Here is a 22,396-nt window from a genome sequence, read left to right on the forward strand (position 1 = left end):
CTTTTTAAAAATGACACGACACTCATGTCCACAACACTTGACATGAAATCTTAACATCATTCGGCAAATTGCTTTGACATTTGTCGAATGAACGCATATACCACTACGCGCTCAACAAATTTCCTTATTGAAATTTTTTTTTTTTTTTTGCGTGCACGGTTTCCGTCTAAAACGAGTAATATTGACACAAGCAGCAGATTATAGATATAATACAGTTTACTTATTCAAACACCAAAGCAGGAACTTGCAAGGGAAAACCAAGCACACTCAATTTACATTTACAGATAACAGCAGAGATAGCAACTCCAACTCCAAATCCATCGGCATTCTCACATCTTACAAACAACTACTACTATATTTATATAGTCGCGCACTCACTAGATTGCAACCCAGAACAAACAACACCCAAACCCTAGCATACAAAATGCTTACTTATATCAATACATTATTAGCACGTGGAAACCCCTAATTAAACAGCTTCTTCTTCCCTCCGGCCATGCATGGCTGATCCGTCCACAGAAAACACGTTCATTTCATCTCATGGATGATTTCGATTGGACAAGAACGCAGTTTTCATATGTCACACGTCGCAAGGAGAACGGGCGCTCCTTCCTCCAACGACCTCGCTCGCCTTCTCGTATGCATCCGACGCTGACCTCCTTCGAAACCGCCCGAATGGCTCCCTGCCACCTAAACCACCATCAATACAACACTATCAACATTTGCTTAGGAACACTGCTCGACTCGTTACAATGCACTTAAGAATCACTAACAATCAGACACAAATCACTATAATCTGACACGTACGCAAAAACATACTCATTACAAAGAATAGTTCTTTATGCACCTTGTTAACTACATTATTCATAATTGTTACAAAATGGCAACAAAAAATCTTGCTGTAGAATGTAAAGGTTTGTTTGGTCCTCTACTTGAATCCAACTTTTTAAACTAAAAAATAATTTTCAAGTTTTAAGCCATAAAAACTTGTTTAGTATGACTATTTTCAAAAACTGAACTCAAGATTAACTAAATAATATAGTCTATTCTTTAAAAACATAAAAAGTAGGTTTTTAGAGTTTATAAACTTAAATTCATTCGTTTCTTTTCTTTCACTCCAAATCTACCTCTCGTTTTTTCTTTTTCTCTCCTTTTTTTTTATCTTTTTCATCTCTCATTCAATCCGTTCTCTTCATTCTCTTCTTTTTTTATCTCACTCCTCTTTCTTTCTATCTCATCCGATTCTCCCTCTTCTTTTTCTTTTCTTCAATCATCTCTTACTTTATTCCCTCCTCTCCTCTCTTTCTCCCTCTCCTGCCACCCCCTCTTTTTTTATCTCTTTATCTAGTTTAAGCCGTAAGATTTAAAAATTTTAAATCGCAAACCAATCAAGTTTTTTAATCTTAAATAAAATTGTTATTAATTAATGTTCTTAAAAAATATTTGGAGAAATGATAAAAAATTCAGATACGATATCAAATAAGCCTCAAGATTTGATGGTATTGTCAACAAGGGCATAAACGTCAGTTAACAAAGAAATCTATACCAAATTCTAGAACATAGATATTAAGTTAAATTACTACCACACCCTTGTCTCCCAAACACATCAGTGATGAGTGGAGGCTCCACCATTTGTGGAAACTTGGTCCCACATGCAATGAGGCAGAGGCATATCTGCCATTTCAAATGCTTACCAGAAAACGGGGACACCGGCGGCGTAGACCCAGCTGGCGAAATTGGAGAAGAAACCCCAGCTGGCGAAACCGGAGCTGATCCGCCGTTAGCGCTCCCATAACCTGGGGGCTTCACTATCATAATACTCCGCGTAATTTTCGCCTCTTCCGGCGAATTCCCACCCAACGATCTTACGCTTCCGCCATCTGACGATCCTAATTCAACCAAACCAAACCAAAACAAACAATTAAACTTCCAACAAGATTGCCACCCCTAATTAATATCAGCCGCATGATCTCAACACTTTCATGTTTCGATTTCATTTTCAACCGTTTGATCTATTTGCAAATGATCTGAGATTTTCGATTAAAAGCTTTTATTCCTGGAGAATTTAACGTAAAATTGGTAAAGGTTTAGCAGTTAGTTGCGTTCAACACGTGTGCCAACACGCGCCGCCAGAAAAATACTAAAACGACGACGCACCAGTGGCGGAGCTGGACCGGAAACTGAAGGTTTTGTGCTTGCGAAGTTTCCCAAGACCGCTGTCGGGCTGAGGCCCGGCGAGGGTGTCGTCCCAAAGCTGATCAAGTAGGCCCATGTTCCTGAAGGATCGGCGTAGGATAGCAGATCAGGCGTACTTTAACGACTTTGGTAGTGGGATTGGACTGGAGACTAGAGAGGGAGTGAAACGAGGAGATCGGGTAGTTATTTATCGGCGGCGTGGGCGTTAAAGGTCGAACAAGTATTCAGATCCAGAGAGATCTGGAACGTTCGTCGGATCGAGAGGGAGTGCTGATGTTGCGTGTAGATCCAGAAGCGCATAGTTGGGGATAAGATCGATGTGACAGACGCGGACCCAAGGCTAATGGGTGATTTTAAGGGCGGCTATCTCACGTGAGTTAGTGAGAGTGAAGATACTAGAATGCCCTCAACTTTATCTGGATTTATATTAAGCTTGACTCGGTATGAATTCAGGGTCATCTTACAGTTTAACGACAATTCTTATTCTTATGCTTACTTCATCGCAATATGTTTTGTATGCATGGCTCATCAAAATAGGTTTGACTCCACGTTTGCGTTCTCCATTGGAGATGATCTAGTAAGAGCATTCACTCTAACATTTGCTCATGTTTCGTTAGGGTACATCCGACTTGGACGGTAAGATGATGATATCAAATAAACCAATCACAACATGTCACGTAAGTTAAAACATATGTTGACCTGTGATAAGTTTGAAATACGGCTATTGAGCCAGGTTGCGCACTCCATCCAATTGGGCTTGGTTTGTTCGCTGATTGCGCTCATTGGCTTCTGGGCCTGCCACTTGGATTTGGTCCGGGCTGTTTGATCCAATCTTCCTACCAAAATAAAAATCAAATTCAATCCGTCCAATCTCTTCATCCATGTTAGTTTTCTTCAATCAGAATTCAGAACCATGAAACATCCTATAAGTTACACTTCTGCTCATAAACGCTTTATCTTCTGTTAGCGCTTCTCCGTTACATAAGCACTTTTGGTTATTTATGTCACACACCAGAATCGCTTTCTGTTTCTCGAAAACTATTTCAACCCCGAATACGCCCTAAAACCAAGCTGATGATATAATGACTCTCGTGATCACAACTTATAAGGTGTATTCAGATGAATAATGTTATCGAAATCAAAATCTCCAACGAGAACATTACATCGAGAATCAAAAGTTACACTAGCGTTCATCATCCAGTGTAAGCAACCCATACCAGAATTAAGACATGATACTGACTACCTTAATGTAAGCAAACTCGAACGATTCATTAGAGTAGTTTGACACCTGCTTCGACCACACTGTCAATGACAGCTTTAACCTTACCGTGATATTTCTGTTCTTTCTTCAAGTGGACAGATACAGCGGGAATGTTTTTGAGCAGCAAACGCTCCCCCAATATCTTCCCTATCTTTCCAGCAGCAGCAACGTCCCGCTGTATCTCCATGCTTTCTCTCAAGGCCTTTTCCTGGGAGCTTGCAGAAGAGGCTACAGTGGCAGTTGGTGCGTGGATCACCTGGGCACTTACGTATTTGTTTGTAAAGTGCATTTTCAGAAGATACGGCTTTAGATACTTTGTGATACTTGGTGGCCTGACCGGGGGAATACCCATCTCTGTTTGCAAATAAGTCAGAACTTCAATCAAAAATGTTTAACTGAAAATTTTGACTATCTATGGACCGCGATTAGGCACTCGAAAAATGAAACACGAAGAAAAACATCGGATTTATTTAGAACTAGACTAGTACTAGAAGTAGAAAAATGAAGAAACAATGCAGTATTACCATCATATATAACTCCTATCATGCAGCAAAACATCAAAAAACAAACCAAAGCTACTAATTTAGGTAGCGATTGAAGGGAATTCCTCGATTTCCCTCGATTTCCACGGGCTCTACAATTCGGTAAATCAAACCAAAACTCCCAAAAGATCTTCGGTTCAAACTTTCCAACCTGAATATACTCTCTATCCCTATGCCTCTATGGTACCTACACCTACACAAAGTATGTGAACCCCTATGATTGTATAGGATTCAAACCATACCGTGGCATGTATCAGATCAAAGGAAGAGACATAAAAGCTCGAAGGAAGCGATTGAAATTGATTGCTCAATGTTTGGTTCTATTGGTTTTTCATTCGCAACTTCTATCAAACAATTGGTGTGCAACTTCTTAACCTCCAAACTTAGACCAAATGCGCTTAAAGTAATTGATTTCACGACATGGGTTCTTCCTAATGCAACACCTAGTAAACGAAGAACGACACTTTACATTATATTAATCTCTGTTTAATAACCAGGAATTTAAAATAAAACCCAAAATGAAATGGGTACTGAAATTTAACCAAGAAAAAACCAATTTCTCCCATCACAATTCGCACAAAATGAGAGTTGGGCTGAATAGACTGAAGGGAAGAAATATATAGATTTCGATTTTCAATTTTTCCTGGATTTTCTGGGGAACCAAACAGAACCTTGACTGCCCGTTTGAGAGATTCAGGTTCCGAAAATAAGATCAAGAGAGAAGTGAGTCGCTTACCAAATCGGATGTCTCGCAAAGGAAGATTGAAGCGATAGATTCAGAACCCACTGAAGTGCTCAAAGTTCAGGACTTTCGAAAACGGTTTGATACTTTGATCGGCCAAAACGAAGCAGTAGAGGTTTAGTACGCTTTTTCTTTCTTTGTTTTCTATTTTCTGATGGGAAGAGAAATTACAGATCGAGAAAATTAAAGAAAATTGTTTGAAAACTTTAAGTTTTAATTAACGATTAAACAAATGATAAATGATAAAGTAAATAGTATATTATTAACTTTTTAATTTAAAAATATGATTTTTCGTTAAATTGAACAATACCGAGAGTTTTTTTTGTTAAAGTTCTCAAAAATTAAGGCAAAAATTGTTGGGCCATTTTTTACCAGGATATTTGAGTTCGGACTTTTTTATTTTTAGGTGAGAAGCTCACAACGTAGATATGAGAAAATAAGAGTTTAAATATTTTAATCTTATTTTAATTAATACCGACATTTTATGATAAAACTTTATACCGAACGGATTGTAGATGTGACCTACTAATGAGATCTCACGTGAGAGGTGGGGATAATATCAGTATTGTTGGAAGCGTGGGTCTTTTGCCCGTCACTTTAAGTTTCCCAAGAAGTTTGGGCATGTTTTTGACGGTGTTGGTTATAATTTTACAGCAAAGAATTGGTGTTATACCACTCGCCTCTGAGACTTTATTACCTCTTCTTTCCGAGAACGAAGGTACTCGATCTTTTTTGTAAACAATCATTGAGAGTTTAATTTAGTTACCATAACATATCAATTTGAACAATGCAAGCAGTTCATTGTTTTATCAAGGTATAAAACACATGACATGCGTAATCTTTCTTTCACATACATTTTGTGTTTTCAAAAGTATGATAATAAAAATTGAAATGTAAACTTGGAGGTGAAATAACTAAAAATGAAAAGAAAGTCGTGAAGATTACATGTCAAATTGTATCCTTAAACATAACATAAAGTTGATGCTAAGAGCTTAATTAGGAGTTCATCATCAGCTATCTGACTTAGCCGAACTCCCACTCCTCATAATGTAAAAATATCGATATACTAAAAAAAATTTTACTTGAATTATAATGATATGTTTATAAATGAAGAGTGCATTGAAAATTTGTAATGTGAGGGCAATTAGCTAGGAGGAAAGCACGTATTTGTTTTTTTTTTAATTCTGTCTAGGCGCTAGACGGTGGCCAACTGTCCCGATTAATGCTTAGACGTTTGAAAATTAAAAAAGACCGCTTAGGCACCCACCTAGCCTGCCCATACCCACCTAAGCACCCACTTAGGTTACGACTCACTTAGACAGTTAATAGATAATTTTCATTTTGCATTTTAATTTTTTAGTCATTTATAAGTTCTTTCAAATGAGCTCATAGCATTATAAGCTTATATAAGGATTTTTCGAAGTCTTTGAGATGAGGGGAAAATTGAAGGTAGATTCTTTCTCTCTCTCTCTCCCCTCCTTCTACATTTTTTTTTCTTTTTTCTTACTCTCTTTATAAAGATGAAATCTTAAATGTTGAAATAAAAAAAGAGAGAAGATGTGGAAAAAAAAAAAACTTTAACGAAAAGTACTATTTATTTTAACAAAAAATTATATTTTTATTTTAAAAAGTTAATTATGGTACTATTCATATATTTTTATACTAAAAAGTCAATTCTGGTATTATTCATTTTATCTTTTATTGACCTTATCGTTAAAATTCAAAAATTTTAAATCATTTTTATTAATTTTCCTTAAAAAAAAAAAAAAAAAAATCCATTTCCGAAGAGAGCTACTCCTAGCAAAGACAGGGTAATCATATCCACCTAGGGACTCACCCTGCTCTCCCCAAAACCAACACAAGAATCAAATACTTTTGCTCCCAACACGCAAACCCTCAACAGCCAGTGTCATGTTGTCATTCACTCACTATCCTCCTTGTCTTGCCATGCAGATGCAGTGTACCATTTTCACCCAGCTTTCACTCTTCATCCTAATCATGGATTCAAGGTCATTGCTTGGTCAAATATGTCATCAAGTATGGTACCGGGAAGATTATCTGCAAACATGCCAATGAAAATTCAGGCAAATTTTACATCTTTTTGGTACACAGAATTGGATCGTGGGACCTAAGAAGCATCCCAAATCTATAACAAGCAATGATATTTGATATTTTATTTATAATTCCAAACAATACAAAAGTGTCAATTGGTAACGATATTCCAATGATCAAGAAAATAATTTGTAGATGAATTTACACAAACAAAAAGCACCCAAATTTATAATCATCAAACAACGGTTTTGAAGGAAAAAAAAAAGAAAAAAAGTACATACAAATTAATTACAAAGCGTTTGGGGAGGTGTACGCGTTAAGCAGGGTGCTTGCTCGCATCATCCGCATGGCAATCTCGTAACCAAGTGAAGCCCATGCATACCCATGCATGCATTGCAGACAAAACTATTTTGAATTCGAGTGAGACCTTAATACATGAAGTCCTGCCTAATTATGAGGGAGAGTTTTCAATTACCATGTTCGGACGACTTTACTCAAGATTTTACCCAAGATTTTCTAGTTGGAGGGAGCTCTATATCGCAAATTGGCGGCAGCATGTACGTACCACCCCCACAAAGTGACGTTCATTGTTCACTGAAAATATCTCAAGGTGACTTGATCAAACAGGTAATCATGAAAGGGGCAAGAATATTCAATGTAGAATTCGAGAGATTTCAACTGATTTTTATGGAGTCTAATTGATTTGTAGAGATTTCATGTAAAATTTTAATTTAATTCTCTCGAAATCTCATGGGGAGAGGTGTGATTTGTATATGCTTAAAATACACTACAAAATCTCTCAAATTCCCTCAAATTCCTCAACTTTTTCAAATTCTTTAAAATCAAATTCTAATTGAATACACCTGGAATGTTATAAACTTTTTTTTTTAAATTCTAATTGAATACATCCAGATTTCTAAATTTTTTAATAAACTATCTTAAAATCCTGATTAAATACACATTGAATTTTAGATAATCACTTAAAATTCCAATTGAATACCCTTATATTCATTAAAAGAATTAAAATCCCTCAAAATCCTAATTGAATACACCTCCCTAAGATTCATTGAGTCGGAACGGATCTTTTTTTTGAGAATCCTAAGGATCCGGTGATCAGGATCATTCATCGTACATCATGCGGTCAAACATCATTTTAAAATTAAAATTAAATATAAATAGTATTTAACAAAAACTGACTGCACGATGTATGATGAACGATTCTAATCACAGGATCCCTAGGATTTCCAGGAAAAGAATCCGGCGATGATCCTTTTCCCATGAGCCAATATCATACGGAAAACTAATGAAAAAAGACTTGAAAACTTAAAGTTTTAATCAAAATGACAAAAATGTGATGTAAGTGAATAGTATCAGGAGTGATTTTTTAGAGTAAAAATATCATTTTCGTTAAAAATGAACAGTACTGCTCCCAATATCATACGCAGGGTCAAATCTATTATAATGCCATGCCATCAAACTTCTGTTCATTAAGTTGTAAGAAAAGGAAAAGGATCCTCTCTCTGGATCCCTTCCTCCTAATCCACCAGATTCGGGAATCTAGACCATTGAAATTTGATCAAACGACTACAAATAAGGGCTCACTTTAAAAGTTATAATAATTTTAGCCATTAGATCAAATTTCAATGGTGCAGATCTCCGAACTTAATGGATTAGGGAGGAAGGGATCCGGAGATGATCTCTTTCTCTTTCTGTAAGAAAACCTACTTTCGTAAATAGTGTGTGGATAAGGATTATCTTTCCTTTTTTTTTCTCTCCTGTCCTCTCTTTCTATTTGAACACTCAAAATTTTATCTTTGTAGAGATAGGAAAAAGAAGAAATAAACTGTGAGATGAGAGAGGAGAGGAAGGAGAGGGAAAAAGAGAGGAGAGAAAATCCTTATCTACTGTGTGTTACTTTAGTGAGGGAGGGGAAGAGAGCTATGTCTACGTGTGAGTCCACTGTTTTTGAGTAAATATGTACATTAAACACCTTCAAGTCTTTTTCTTCTTTTTAAATAGTTAAAACAATTCAAGTGGCTGCAAGTGATGCATTATTGCTCGGGGTGAATAAAGCGTTCTTTTCTAAATCACTGTTTTCAAATTGTCTTTTGTATTTGTAATGTAGCTTAGAAGAGTAATATTGTTTTGAATAATTAAAAAAACGAATTTCAACGAAAAATTTTCGGTCCTGTTCATTTTAACGAAAAAATATATTTTTATACTAAAAAATCAATCATGATACTATTTACTTTACCCTTTATTTTGTTCTTATCGTTAAAACTCAAAGTTTTTAAATCATTTTTATTAGTTTTCTTTATAAAAATAAAACCAGTTGAAATCCTTTTATTATTCAAAACTTCGATCCATTGCTTTTACTTGTGAATTCAAATGAGGTATTTAAAGAATGGACACTCCAAGACTCAACGTCTTTACTCTACTTCTGTTCGAGTCTTTCTCTCTCCTAGAGAAATTTGTTTATAAATGCATGGGCTCCCTCACCATTCTGATTCACTTTTTGGTTGAATCAAAACCAGATGGGTCGAGAGTAGCTCTAGGGTTATGGGGGTCTTTGGGAGTTATGGCGGGTAATCGTGCATGGGTGAGTAGCTCCTGTTGGAGAAGCAGGGCACGTGCAAATTCTAGCTCAAGCACTTCCTCCCTGGGAGCTTAGCTTAAGATTTAACAAAGCTTTGCACGTGCTCCCCTTCTCCAACACAAGTTTCTCACCTCACTTTCTTCCTCACTCATTTCTGCATGCTCAGCTCGACCAACCAGCCATGTGAACGCTGTACGTACGTATGATAGTAAAGTTAAGGAAAGTAAACGTAGAACTTTCGATTATCTTCTCTTCGCACTTTCTTTTTGGTCTTGGATTTCCACTGCCACGCGACATGGTTCGTTTCATTTGTGTCTTTGAAATATTTACTGACTCTGACTCATATATATGTTTTGGTTCTTATGTAGATCTCCCTCTCTCTCTCTCTCTCTCTCTCTCTCTCTCTCTCTCAGAGCATGAGGATGTCAAATATGGGACGGTGACCATGATCACAAAGACACTGAATTCTGCATGTACAAGACACAGATGAGGCGTGCGGTGCTGTCAATTTTATGGGCGGTTGTATCCATTTCAAGCCCTAAATTTTTTCTTTAAGTTCCCTATAACGCTAGCTTGTATACATTTCTGCTTCAATAATAACCTCACCTCAGCACAATTAGCCTTTTTCTTGTTTTGTTTAGCTAAAAAAAACTTGTTTTAACATTTACTTTTAAGATGCAAGTCACGTAAGAACGGGTACCATCACCGGGTGACTGCGCCCAAAAGGAAAAAAAAAGGATATTATGACGAAACAACAGCTTGAGACAAGAAATTTCTAGTAGGTAAATGTAATTTTTAAGTGGAGAACAATTTTCTTGTAAACTGTGAACCATGCGTCATATATACTAAAGATTATATTGGCTCAGGATGCTTGTCAAGTAAGCAGCTTCAACAATCTAGCTAAATGATGAGGCTTTTTGGTTACTCAATTTAACAAAAAATGCAGAAAAAGTAAGTTCCAACATGCTAGCTAAATGACTAGCTATTTTACTTTGTGTACAGTAACTAGCTAAATTTAGCTGAGAGAAAGTTAATTTTTTTGCTAATTAAACATTAATAAATATAAAATTGCATTGTTTATGGGGCGTCAAGAGAAGAAAAAGAGCTTGGATTGTTAGGTTTATAAAATAATAACATTAAAATAGCTAGTATTGTTGAAGGGTTCTGAAAAGCTTTATTTCTTAGAATATAGGAGCTTATTGGCACATCAAAATTACAATTTAAACTAGACGTCACTTATTATACTGATTTTTGGTTAAACTACTGAAGTGACAACTTCTACGTGAATAACGTCCATAGTGAATCAATCTAAATAGAAAACGAATGAAACATTGTCCTATCAATTAAAATCCTAAAAATTAAGGTCTCTAGTGCTACTATTTGCAAGAGGTTTGCTCATCCGCACACTTGAATTTGTGGATTTGTGCACATGATTTGCGTATGACACAGGTAGATATAGTATTGACAATGTATTTAGACCATATTAATATTTAAATAGTATCTCATTATTGTAATGTCAATATGGTGAAGTCGCGTCGTCAAATGCGCGCACAAACCATGCATACAACCTTGGTGCGGAGGTGATCATTTCTGCTATTTGCAACGCCAATAAAAAAATTGTGTGATATGCATGATTGTTGGACTAACTTTTTATGAGAAGTAAACTACATTAGTCCCATTTTGTCGTTAGTTTAAAGTCTTCACCACGCCATACTAAATTATGCAAACAGCAAAAGGCCTTCCAAGTCCTCCTCTCTTCCTTTGACCACACTATTCTAACTTAATTAAACACTATACAGGTTGAAGCAAACACACACGTCTGAGACTGACCAGTTTTGACAGAAAGATGGCGTAAGGTTTTGTAAATTTGGCAGTCAAAAAGATAGGACTGTAAGCAAAGGGTAGTACTTGCACTTTGCCTAAAAAAGTGGGGGACTGGTTTTTTTATCTTCTCGTTTTTAAGTGCTTTATATAATCTTTTGATTTTGAGAAATGCTAAGTAGAGTCTTAAAAATGGGACTATTGAAGTACTCTTTGCTATTTTATATTTTATATTTTTAACATAAAAGTTAACGTTAAATTATGAAATGTCAAAGAGTTTATAAAGAGTTTCGTTTTGATTTTTGTGGAGTTTTGGAGTGTTGGAAATTGAAGTGAGGAAAGGGGACAAGAAAGAAAGACATGCAGTGCTGCCCTGCCATATATATTGATGAACGAACCTTAAAATGCAAGCAATGCTTTAAACATGAGAGAGGGAAAAGACGACGAGAAGGAATATGTTGTACGTGGGAGTGTTTGTACACGCAACGCACAAATATCAAAGCCTGTAGAAACAACAATCATCATGGTACATGCTTGGTTATTTATGCTTGGTTTTTGGGAGAAATTCGGTTGCAAAATAAGTGTCGCATGGTATATCATTTCATACCTAGTAATTCATGATTTTAACTTCGGAGGGTTTTACAGTAAAATAATTGAAGTTTTTTTTTTAGACGGAAAAAGTGCGTACAACGTGGGAAATATTTTCACTTCTTAAAGTGAGGTATTTTGTTGAATACTTAGTATGTAGTCATTTGTCGACTATGCTGCGTATTTATAAACAAATGTCGACAAATGATGAGTGAGTCACATCGAATTCTGTCGACACATATTGTCTAGTGTTGTGTATTGCCGAGTGTAGTCAACGCATGTTGCCGAGCGAACATTTCTTCGAACACTTTGTTGGAACTCTTTGGGTCCTGTACCAAACTACCAATTACCATCTGCCGAGTCCCCGAAGAACTTTCTTAGTCATTTTTTGCCGATCTTCAGTGGCCCCAGGACCACACCCTGATCTTATAGTAAATTCGCTATGTTCACATATAATGTAATATTGTTGATATGTCTCACTTATCTTTACTAATTAATAAAACACTCATGGTCAACCAATATTTTATGAAATTACCAATTTAACCATCTACTTAAAAAAAACATGAATAAGAAATATGTGGTAGAAATGTAATTTCATACAACCAAATTTTACTGTTTTTTTTCTTCAAAATCTCACTTACATGTAATCATAACATATCTCTAATTAAAAAAAAAAAAAAAAAAAAAAAACTTCTTCCCACTCCCACATTCTCTATCACTCTCTTCCTCTCTCCTTCTATTTCAAAAACAAAAATAAAAAATTTTCTCACACACCTTATGTGTGCACATATGCTAGTATGAATATAAAAATAATACAAACATACTACAATTAAAATGAAATAATAACACTATACATGAGTAAGATATACCAAAAGATGAGTGGTTGGTCTGCAATAATTCACATGTCATAGTGATATTTTTTTGGTCAAAACATGTCATGATGAATAAGCAAAAGCAAATTAATTTTACTCTTTTTTTTTCCCATAGGATTTTCCTATTTTATGGTTTCAGAGGCTCCAATCTTTCTTGACCGCGTCATACCATATTGTAGCTTTTTAGAAAAATCTCTTCATCAATCGAGGAACTATTCCCCATCATGCTTATATGTAAGATGGTTAAATAATGAAGTACAGTAGATAATAGGTTTTTTTTGGTTTTAGTTTTAGTTTTTTGTTGTTGTTTTAGTTCCCATGCATTCCCTATCATCAATTCGGCTACCCTCATAGCCGGCTTTGCATGCATGAAGTTGGATTACACTCATGTCTGCTACCTGAGTTGATTTAGGAGATAAATTAGTCGTTTGATCATGCAGATTAAGATAGTTTGTTAGTTAAGAGCATATGGATCCGAGATCCTTAATTCGACTCTCCCCTCCTGCTATTGCTTGTATAAAAGAAATAAGCAAAAATTCATGTAATCAACTGATGAATAACATATATATGCATACGTGTATACCATGGGAAAACTTAAACTGATGAATATCAGGGTGTGGTTATTAAAAGTTATTACAGGTAGTAATATGGGCCACAGAGTTTATGCAAAGGTTTGTTAACCTAATGCAACATACTATATAAAGAATGTCCAACTGAAAACTTCTCTTCTCTTCCCTTCCCTTCCCTTACCATCATGCCAAGTAAAACTGTAAATCTCTGTCCAGTCCGCATATCAATCAATATTGCACATCTTTTTGTCTCTCCCCCCTGCATTCTCGACCTTTAAGTATGTTGCCCCAACATTCTTTGGTATGATTTCGACGATATGTTTTCACTATCTTTTTAGTCCTAGCTCAAAAAAGTTTTCTAAATTGTTCTTTGAACTTGCTTGAATATTTTTGTTCTTCGGGATGGAAAGTTTTGCTTCTGTGAAATATCCCTTATCCCTTGTCATCTGATTTTTTTTAAAGAAACTATTATTTGACCATTGTTATCATCTGGCATTGTCCGCCCATCGCTACTCATGAAAGGTGAGGATCGCAGCCGAAATGACATACTTCTGCAACATCCCAGACGAAATAGGGTTGGAAATCCTAGCAAGGCTGCCTCCCAAATCCCTAATGCGATTCAAATGTGTCCGTAAGTCGTGGTATGTCCTTTTTAACAATCCCCATTTCGTAGCTGAGCACCTCCGTTTATACAACGACCAACCCTCCAGCTCCTCCACTTGCATCCTTTTCAAGCGTTCTGTCCTCAGCACTACCGAATTCAACAACGAGGAACTCGTGTTTTCATTCCTAAGTCTTCGCAATGACAAAGACAGCGATGTTTATCACAACCCTAATTGTACCGTTGAGGACCTACATTTTCCGCATTCTATGGGATTAAAAAGCAGGGGACAATTTATTGAGCTCCCTGGCCAAGAACTTGGTGAATCTGTGAGTATTGTAGGTCATTGTGATGGGATTTTTTGTTTATATCTTTATACCGGAAAACTTGTTTTATACAATCCGGCAATCAAGGAATTTAGGGTTCTTCCCGAGTCAAGCTTCGAAGATGCGTTTTCGTGTACGTTGGGATTTGGCTATGATCCGAAACGTAAAGATTACATACTCATCAGCATCGTATCTTATGGTGAGGAAATATTAGAGGATGATCGTCTCATTATTCATCCTCCCCAAGCAGAAATATACACATTGAGTACTAATTCTTGGAAAAAGATCGGGACAGACTACTTGGAAACAGAAAATACTTATTTTTGGGGTAACGATAATTTCTCGACCTACTTCGAGGGAGTTTTTTATGGGTTGGGATATGAGGAAAAGAAGGAATTTCTGCCATTTTATGGCAGACTTGAAGAGGAAAGGAGGCAATTGGTCATTTCTTACGACGCAAGTAATGAAGTTTTTCATGATATATTACTTCCGGATTGTTTCTACGAGTTTCCGACGCATGAGTTCTCGCTTACAGTGTGGAATGAATCTGTTGCTCTTTTTGGCTTTTACCATGGCGAAGATGAAGAACCCTTTGAAATTTGGTTGATGGATGAATTTGATGATGGTTGGACAAAACATTTATCTGTTGTGCCCAAACTGGATCAAGAGGTAGATATTCCATTAATACTTTGGAAGAGGGACGAGGTTCTTTTGGTTGACATAGATGGACGCTTAGCCAGCTACAACTTCAACACCGAAAATCTTATGTATCTTCCTGTTCATGGTGTGTCCCGAGGAGATTTTCAAGCTGTTGTTTGTGTCGATAGTATAGTTTCTGTCAATGGTGATAAAAGGTTAGAGATCAAAGATAGCTTTAGCTAGCAATACAATTCCTCACTTTTGCACGTCATTAAGCTAATTAGCTTGTTAAAAGATATCAGTAGAATTAATCAAATTTTGTTCAAATGATTTATCTTTTTGTTCAAAGCAAGAGTAGTGATACTGCTAGTTCCTAGTTATTGTTTTTCAGCATATAATAAACTATTTGAACACATAAATTTGAACATGCTCTCGATAGAGTTGGGTGCCATCATTGTATGTACTCCACCTGTATTAGAAATCATATCAACAAATGTGTCAGTTTTGTGTGTCCAAATAGTTGCATATATAACAGTATTGGCATTTTAGAAGAGAGTTTGACATTTTTAATTGTATAGGTACTAGGTAGATTATTTAATTGAGTTAATAACTATTTATTAATAATTACTCGAGCTTAATGTATTGGGATAAATTTAATTTATTTTTTTTCTGTTGGAATTTAATTGAGTTACTAAAACAATTATAAATAGCAAATGCCTCCACCCTAAACCTCTGCTATATATAGCCTTATGCTCTCACTAATTGAGTTACTTTGCTAATCGCTTGCATTATTACTCTCTCTCTCTCTCTCTCTCTCTCTCTCTCTCTCTCTCTCTCTCTCTCTCTCTAATGGGCTTTCAAGAAGGTAACGAGAGCGAGAAAATGGCTAACTTTCCTTGAGAACTGGTTTTTCAAAAAGGTGACAAGGTGGAAGTCTCCAGCAAAGAATATGGATTTATCGGCTCGTACTACGCAGCAACGGTAGTTGCAAACTCGGGGGACAAGTGTTACAGTACAAGACCCTTGTGGAGGAGCACCACGAGTCCAAACTTCTAGAAGGTGTTGTCATGGCGGACGAGGTCCGGCCTCTTCCTCCTCAGCCTTCTCGAGAAAAAGCGGATTTAGGGTTTGATGTCCTTGACAGGGTCGATGTGTTGGACAACAAGGGTTGGTGGGTAGGTACCGTTACTGAGAAGAGAGGGGAGGACGAATACTGGGTGTACTTTGAAACGACTGCGGATCATATTGCGTACCCTAAGAGGATCCTGAGATTTCATAAGGACTGGATCGATGGAATGTGGGTGAATTACAACAAGAAGAAGAGAGCTTTTCGGGCCGACGGAAAGCCGGAGGAGTGCAAGAAGAGAACGCGCGGGTCGATGAAAGGTTTGAAGACTAAAGTTGGTGGATTGCAAGAGCAAGTTAAGAGTCAGCATTGTATCCCTTGTTTAAATCTTTAGTGCTAGCTTTTTTTTTTTTTTTTTTTAGTACATTGATATTTTTATCGTTGTACTAGGAGAAATGGAAGTTCAGCTAAGCCACACAATGGGCAGCCAAATTTAGTATCAAATTCACCATTTACGAGATTCGAACCTATGACCTCTCACTTTTAAGCGAAAAGAAATACCACCAAACCGTAGTACTGTGGCAAATCTTTAATGCTAGCTAGTCGTTTGTTGATTTTTAATTAGAAAGTACTTTGTTTTTTAGTTTTCCACTCTGATTAATTTCTTGGCATGTGGTCACGTTTGTGTTGTTCGGAACCTTTTTTTTTTGACAAAAGATAAGATAATTCATGTTTTTCTTCAAAATAATATTCAAAAGTTCGTGCAGTTTTGAGTTTATGATTTTCTTCAAAACAATATTCAAAATTTCATGTTCATCATACATCTCAAGATTATGGGCATACTTCCACAAAACCAATAGCTATAGAGAAGAATTCTGTGCAACAGGAATGCCACGGGAACAATATCCACACCAATCATAATTAGCTGTATAAAAAATAGTTAAAAACACATAGCATTGCACGATTGACTTGAAAACCTGCCACCGACGGTGGAATCCCCTACGACGGCCTCTCGCTACATGTCACCGACAAACGATCAATTCACGTAACGAAAGTAGTCATGCTCAGAATAGATATTTAGATTGTGCAGCAAGAAACAGAATAAACAAGAAAGTAAATGAACTAAGGCCGAGGCCTAATTACGGACCCGACTTCTCTGCCCTCCCACTTCTCATACACTTTCATCCTCTCCTATTTTGTGAGGTCACGATTAAGCCGCGTCGACATTTTATATTGATTTTTTATACAGATAATAAGACAAAAAACAATAGTAATATAAAATGTTGACGTGCCTTAACCGTGACCGCATAAATAGGAGGGGATGGGAGTGTTTGAGAAGTGGAAGGGCAGAGAAGCCAGGGCCCTAATTACAGCATATTTGGAAATCAGCAGCAGGGAAATCCCGATGCCGGAATTATTACAAAGTTATACAATAATGGCAACTAAATCCAATAATTATTACAAACAAAAAAAAAATGGTTGAAGAAAGGCTGTTCAAATAAGTGTTTTTCTTATCCTCCAACTATTTTTTGGCAAAACTTCCACAAGGCCATGCCATGCTATATGGGATTGGAAGTTACCCCATGAAGGGTCGTCACACGCCTTGCTTAATCCTTGTTAAAGTTCTCAATTGGGAAGTACTTCGCGTATTTATCATGCTTTGCTCCACTTTTGTGGTCATGGTACTCGACCACTGCTGCACCGGCTAATGCGGCGAGCGTCAGAGCCTGTGCGTGCAACCTGAAAAACATCGAGGAGTAAGAAGTCAGAAATAAAACACAAGTAGTCAATGTGAATGCAAACCAGAATTAGGGGAGAATTCCCGGTCGACATGGGGAAGAAAAGTTATAACCAGAATAACTGACAATGAGAATTCAATCTGGACCTCCACAATCAAATTAGCAAGAGTTCAGTGACTCTGAAAACTTTACACTCAATAGTCAATACATTGTTTTTTGTCAAATTCGGGAACATAATACCTGCCCGCCGGAATTCATCCTCACATAAATTACAGTATTCCGTCCAGTGACGTTGTTGGGAGGAGAAAATCACTAATTTTATTATACCAGTCATAATAAAATTTATAATTGAATGGCAATCTTAACCAAGGCATAAACTTTCATACCCGGGCCACCTATGGACAGGACTTAAAGAGACAAATAGCACTGGCAGGGTAGGGAATACCGGAACCGACAATGTTTGAGGCATAGATAATCAGCAATCACAACATCCAGTTCAAAGAGAGAGAGAGAGACGAATGCCAAACAAGATGGCATACACATTCACATTACAAACTACAAATAGTATCATTTAATCATCAGAAATGTGCACAAGCTCCCGTGGGTCAAATATTCTTTCGACTTCAAACGAGTATGCAACTCTAAACTCTTGCCTCAACAACATTTAGTGAAAAGATCGACCTACCTGTTTCGCATAAAGTTATAAATTAAGGGTTAGGATCCAGAGACACCCATTTTTCGACACACATTTTGTAGGCACACCCCGTAATGTATTTCAACAATCTAAACCGTCCATTTTAGGTGTTCTCTCAACGATCATGCTTATCAAAACAATGTGTCAAAATGTGTGTCAAAACAATGGGTGTCCCCGGTCCTAACCCGTTAAGCAAACGCAAATATTCACAAAATAGCAAATCTGCACATAGCTATCGGTCGAAAAAGAAATTAAGAATCCACAAATTGCAAAACTACCTGGCGTGAATGATCCTCACACTGGTCTTCATGCCGGGCTGAGACCAGTTGTAAGCTATCGAACCCACAATTCCACTTAGCCATAGACAACCTGCAAGCGTTATGGAAAGGAAAATCAAATTTGTCAAAACCAGAACCACAATCTCAATAAATTACATTGGAAATTTGGAATTAAAGCCAAAGGACAGATTTTTTTTCACCAATATCATACAGACGGATGCCGAAATCGATCAAAATTTGAAAACCCAGATCATAAAACTAGAACCCGAATCAAATAATTCAATAAAGAACACGTATTTAATCCCTGAATGCGATTAAGCCAAAGAAAATACAAAAAGATCTTGCGTTTTCCAATAAAAATCGACGAACAAAAAAGCAGGGAAATTTACCAACGGATCGAAGCTTGTGCTCGACAACCCATTCCCTGAGAGAATCGACCTTGCTCTTGGATTCCGACATTATTGAGAGATGCTTTCTTCTTCTTCTTCTTCTTCTTTTCTTTTGCAAAGAGAGAATGATTGAAGCGGGTTTTGAAGTTGCGGTCTTGTGGTGGCGGCTTTTGGTTTACGAGGACGCGGAAATAAAACCGAATTTGTGTGCCTGCGAGTCGGTGGGCGAGGTGTGCGGTAGTTGGATTACACATGTCCCATATTTTTCATATGTTTCCTGAAGAGATTTTTCAGCGTGATCGGTATAACATCACGTGTCACTGTATAAATAGTAAAATATGTGTGTTAAAAAGTTAATAACTTAAAAAATAAAATTTTATACAACTTATATAAAAACACGTGATGTACTATTTATATTTTTGTTCTAATGAAATTTATTTTCCTGTTCTAAGGTCAACTTGTTGTCTTTTTAGTAAATACCGCTGTAAATATTAAACAAAAAAAAAATTTGGAGAAGAGAAAAAGAAAATGTAAACGATTTTGGTCATCAAGCTTTTTACGACGACCTTCAAATAATTATTTGTTGTTAAGAAGACTATTTATAGAAATAAAAATTTATAAAAAAATATAAATAGTTTTAGTCATTAAACTTTTAAGGGACGACTTTTAAATATTTTTTTGTCGTTAAGGAGACTATTTATAGATTTAGCGACTATTACTGAATTCCGTCACTTTCTAATAGATTTAGCGACTCTTTTAGTTACAAAGAAAATTCTATGAAATAATACAGATTTTTCTTCAAAACATAAAACATTTGGAATGCACAACACCACCCTATTTTCTTGTCAAATTAAGTAATTTGAAGGTACACGCATCTTGTTCTGCCAGTTGATCTAAAGCCACGTGTATAACCGTACAACCACGGGAAACACACAATCTTTCACCCCGACTAATCTCCTCCTCTTTCCTTTTTCCACAAGCCAACAGGATTCTCTACAAACATGAGAATTCGTAAATTGTATTCATTCATTTATACATCGTGCTGTTAATTTTTATCAATTACTATTTATGTTTAATTTTAAATAAATATATTTAAAATCATTTTTAATCGCAAGATATCCGATAAAAAAACATGATTCACCGATCCCGTCCGAATTCTTCCAGAAGCTCTCAAAACTCTCCGGTCTTCAGAAAACTCCCAACTCTATCAGACGGACCTTAACTGACCCATGTCCTCCCTCCCTCCCTCTCTTTCCAGAAGTAAGTTTAAATTTCATTTGCATCTACGAGTTTATTTTTTTGTTTGAAAAGTTGCTTGATATTTGTGTAATGCTTTCAAATTCGATGCTTAATTGCAGTTTGAAGATCCTCGTGATGCTGATGATGCAATCTACGGCCGGGATGGGTATGACTTTGATGGGGTTCGTTTACGGGTTAGTCAATACTTTCTTCGATTGCATCTTCTATCTACCATTTCTACTTGGTGCATATTACTTTATTCTCTCTTTGTGTTAATATTTTTATCTGGCCTTATAGGTTGAACTAGCGCATGGTGGCCGACACTCCTCATCAGATCGCTACAGAAGTTACAGTCGTAGTAGCAGTAGCCGTGGTGTTTCCAGGCGCTCTGACTATCGTGGTATGTAGCGAGTTAAAATAAGTTTTGTTGCATCTTTTTGGAGTTGAATTCATTGGACTTATTATTTTCACTCCCATGTGCAGTACTGGTCACTGGATTGCCTCCTTCTGTTTCGTGGCAGGATCCGAAAGTAAGAACCTACTTTTATTCTGTAAATGTGTGCTCTTCATGTACATATGATTTCTGGTATTGCATTAAATATTATAAGACTAGATGCTTGAAATATTTTGATCATATGATTGTTAACTATAGTTATTTGCATTTGATGATCAGGATCACATGCGTCGAGCTGGCGATGTCTGTTTTTCACAAGTGTTCCGTGACCGTGGTGGTGAGTTGATTAAGTTCTTGTGTCCTTTTCTTTTCCAGATTCATCGGCTCGGAACATGTACTTTTTTCCTTTTATGTACTTTTATTTTGTTGAAATTGTATGATCGTTGTGTTTATTAGATTTTGTTACGATATATATATGCCTTTGATCGCTCTTACATACGGGTATTATTTTAACTTGACGACTCTGAATTCAGAAATGCCTTTGATCGCTCTTACATACGGGTATTATTTTAACTTTTGACTTATATTTGATGTGCACATTGTGCTGAGTCCGAGATTCCACTTATGTCATTTTGGATTTTCTTCTCCTATGTACAGGTGGGGGAGTATGATTCTAAGCGTAGCTATTCCAGAAGCCCCAGTTATGGCTATAGACGGAGCTACTCTAGAAGCCCCAGTCGTACTCCATATATGTCAAGAAGTCCAAGTGTCAGCCGCAGCTATAGCTATGGTGGCCGGAGCTGAAGGTCCAGATTGGTTTTCCGTTTGCATTAGGTAGGTATATTACTTTTGGACAGTGCAGTTTTGACAAAGGTTCTCTTGTTGCAGCATATCACCGGAGGCAACACTCACGTTCCCGCTCAAGGTACCCACATGCTATCTAAAAGTTCTTCAACTTTTAACGTCAAATTAGTGTTTCTCCAACATTTTCTTTCCGTTTTCTGAGAGTTGAGTAATATGTATATAGACATCCATAACCTTAATGCTTTACTCATCATTGAGCTCTAGCTTAAATTTTCAGAGCAGCTACCAATATGTTTTTTTTTTTTCTGAGAAGAAAACTACCAATATGTTTGGATTACTCATTTCAATTTAGTAGTTGTGTTGCTATAATGGCCAAGTGCTTAGCTTTTGCTTTATTGTGGGTCAGGTGCGTAATTATGTTTATACATGTGTGCCACAGTTCAAATTATCAAATCCTTTAGATTTGTTCTACATGATTCGAGTGTTTCCCACCTCTTTTACTTTTAAAAAAAAATTCCGAGCATTGTATTTTGGAAAAGGGTGCGAGGTTGTTATCTTCCATCTCTTTTATTCTTTAGAACAAACTCGGTGTACAAAATCAGTTGTCCTAAGTTTTCGATGGTGTAAAGGGGTTAAAGGGTTTAGCAGGTTAGCCAGTTATCCTAACCTGTTTATGAAGGTTTCCTTCTTTCTTGCCAGATCTGGCTGTTGCGGAGATCTGGGGACTGTATCTTAGGAACTTGATGTGGTGCTCATGCCTGCAACTCTTAGTTGAGGTAACGCGATCTTGTTGATGAGCACCTCTGTAAAAAAAATAAAAAATCTTGTCGAACGCATCTGTGAAATCTGTGACGTTGAAGTTAGTGTCATGTATTAAAAGTGATCTTCTTAACCGATGCCGTCTTTTGCTGAATTGGTTTGTGTTTGTCCCGCGGTTGCGTTGCTAACGCAATCTTCTGAATTAGAAAGTCTTATCGTTCATTGAACA

General features: G+C 36.6%; 5 protein-coding genes across 7 annotated transcripts; 2 read left to right on the forward strand and 3 right to left on the reverse strand.

Annotated features, from left to right (window-relative positions):
- Window positions 1-205: 205 nt before the first annotated feature.
- LOC126618975 (dormancy-associated protein homolog 3) lies at window positions 206-2,365 on the reverse strand. 2 transcript variants are annotated; one of them, XM_050287214.1, is made up of 3 exons: window positions 2,158-2,365; window positions 1,695-1,889; window positions 206-683 (listed from the first exon to the last, which is right to left on the reverse strand). In XM_050287214.1, exons 1-3 carry the CDS (start codon window positions 2,270-2,272, stop codon window positions 574-576), a joined length of 420 nt encoding a protein of 139 aa, XP_050143171.1. In that variant the 5' UTR covers window positions 2,273-2,365; the 3' UTR covers window positions 206-573. The 2 variants fall into 2 exon arrangements, with proteins under 2 accessions (XP_050143171.1, XP_050143170.1); XM_050287213.1 differs by having other exon boundaries at window positions 206-690; window positions 2,158-2,364.
- Window positions 2,366-3,288: 923 nt separating this feature from the next.
- Window positions 3,289-11,205, reverse strand: LOC126618976 (uncharacterized). 2 transcript variants are annotated; one of them, XM_050287216.1, is made up of 2 exons: window positions 11,201-11,205; window positions 3,289-3,832 (listed from the first exon to the last, which is right to left on the reverse strand). In XM_050287216.1, exon 2 carries the CDS (start codon window positions 3,807-3,809, stop codon window positions 3,468-3,470), a length of 342 nt encoding a protein of 113 aa, XP_050143173.1. In that variant the 5' UTR covers window positions 3,810-3,832; window positions 11,201-11,205; the 3' UTR covers window positions 3,289-3,467. The 2 variants fall into 2 exon arrangements, with proteins under 2 accessions (XP_050143173.1, XP_050143172.1); XM_050287215.1 differs by lacking the exon at window positions 11,201-11,205 and adding an exon at window positions 4,736-4,912 and having other exon boundaries at window positions 3,289-3,811.
- A 2,213-nt stretch (window positions 11,206-13,418) lies between these two features.
- On the forward strand, window positions 13,419-15,207 carry LOC126618966 (F-box/kelch-repeat protein At3g06240-like). Its single transcript, XM_050287203.1, has one exon. It carries the CDS (start codon window positions 13,780-13,782, stop codon window positions 15,046-15,048), a length of 1,269 nt encoding a protein of 422 aa, XP_050143160.1. The 5' UTR covers window positions 13,419-13,779; the 3' UTR covers window positions 15,049-15,207.
- A 1,778-nt stretch (window positions 15,208-16,985) lies between these two features.
- On the reverse strand, window positions 16,986-19,188 carry LOC126618977 (uncharacterized). Its single transcript, XM_050287217.1, has 3 exons — window positions 18,972-19,188; window positions 18,583-18,673; window positions 16,986-17,611 (listed from the first exon to the last, which is right to left on the reverse strand). The coding sequence occupies exons 1-3, from the start codon at window positions 19,039-19,041 to the stop codon at window positions 17,479-17,481; spliced, it is 294 nt and encodes a 97-aa protein (XP_050143174.1). The 5' UTR covers window positions 19,042-19,188; the 3' UTR covers window positions 16,986-17,478.
- Window positions 19,189-19,972: 784 nt separating this feature from the next.
- Window positions 19,973-22,396, forward strand: LOC126618293 (uncharacterized). The gene is made up of 10 exons (XM_050286339.1): window positions 19,973-19,989; window positions 20,087-20,231; window positions 20,330-20,404; window positions 20,508-20,610; window positions 20,694-20,740; window positions 20,884-20,941; window positions 21,138-21,165; window positions 21,262-21,410; window positions 21,493-21,529; window positions 22,108-22,396. Exons 1-10 carry the CDS (start codon window positions 19,973-19,975, stop codon window positions 22,142-22,144), a joined length of 696 nt encoding a protein of 231 aa, XP_050142296.1. The 3' UTR covers window positions 22,145-22,396.

The sequence above is a fragment of the Malus sylvestris genome, chromosome 4 (assembly GCF_916048215.2).
Source record: "Malus sylvestris chromosome 4, drMalSylv7.2, whole genome shotgun sequence".
In the NCBI taxonomy this organism is placed as follows: domain Eukaryota; kingdom Viridiplantae; phylum Streptophyta; class Magnoliopsida; order Rosales; family Rosaceae; genus Malus; species Malus sylvestris.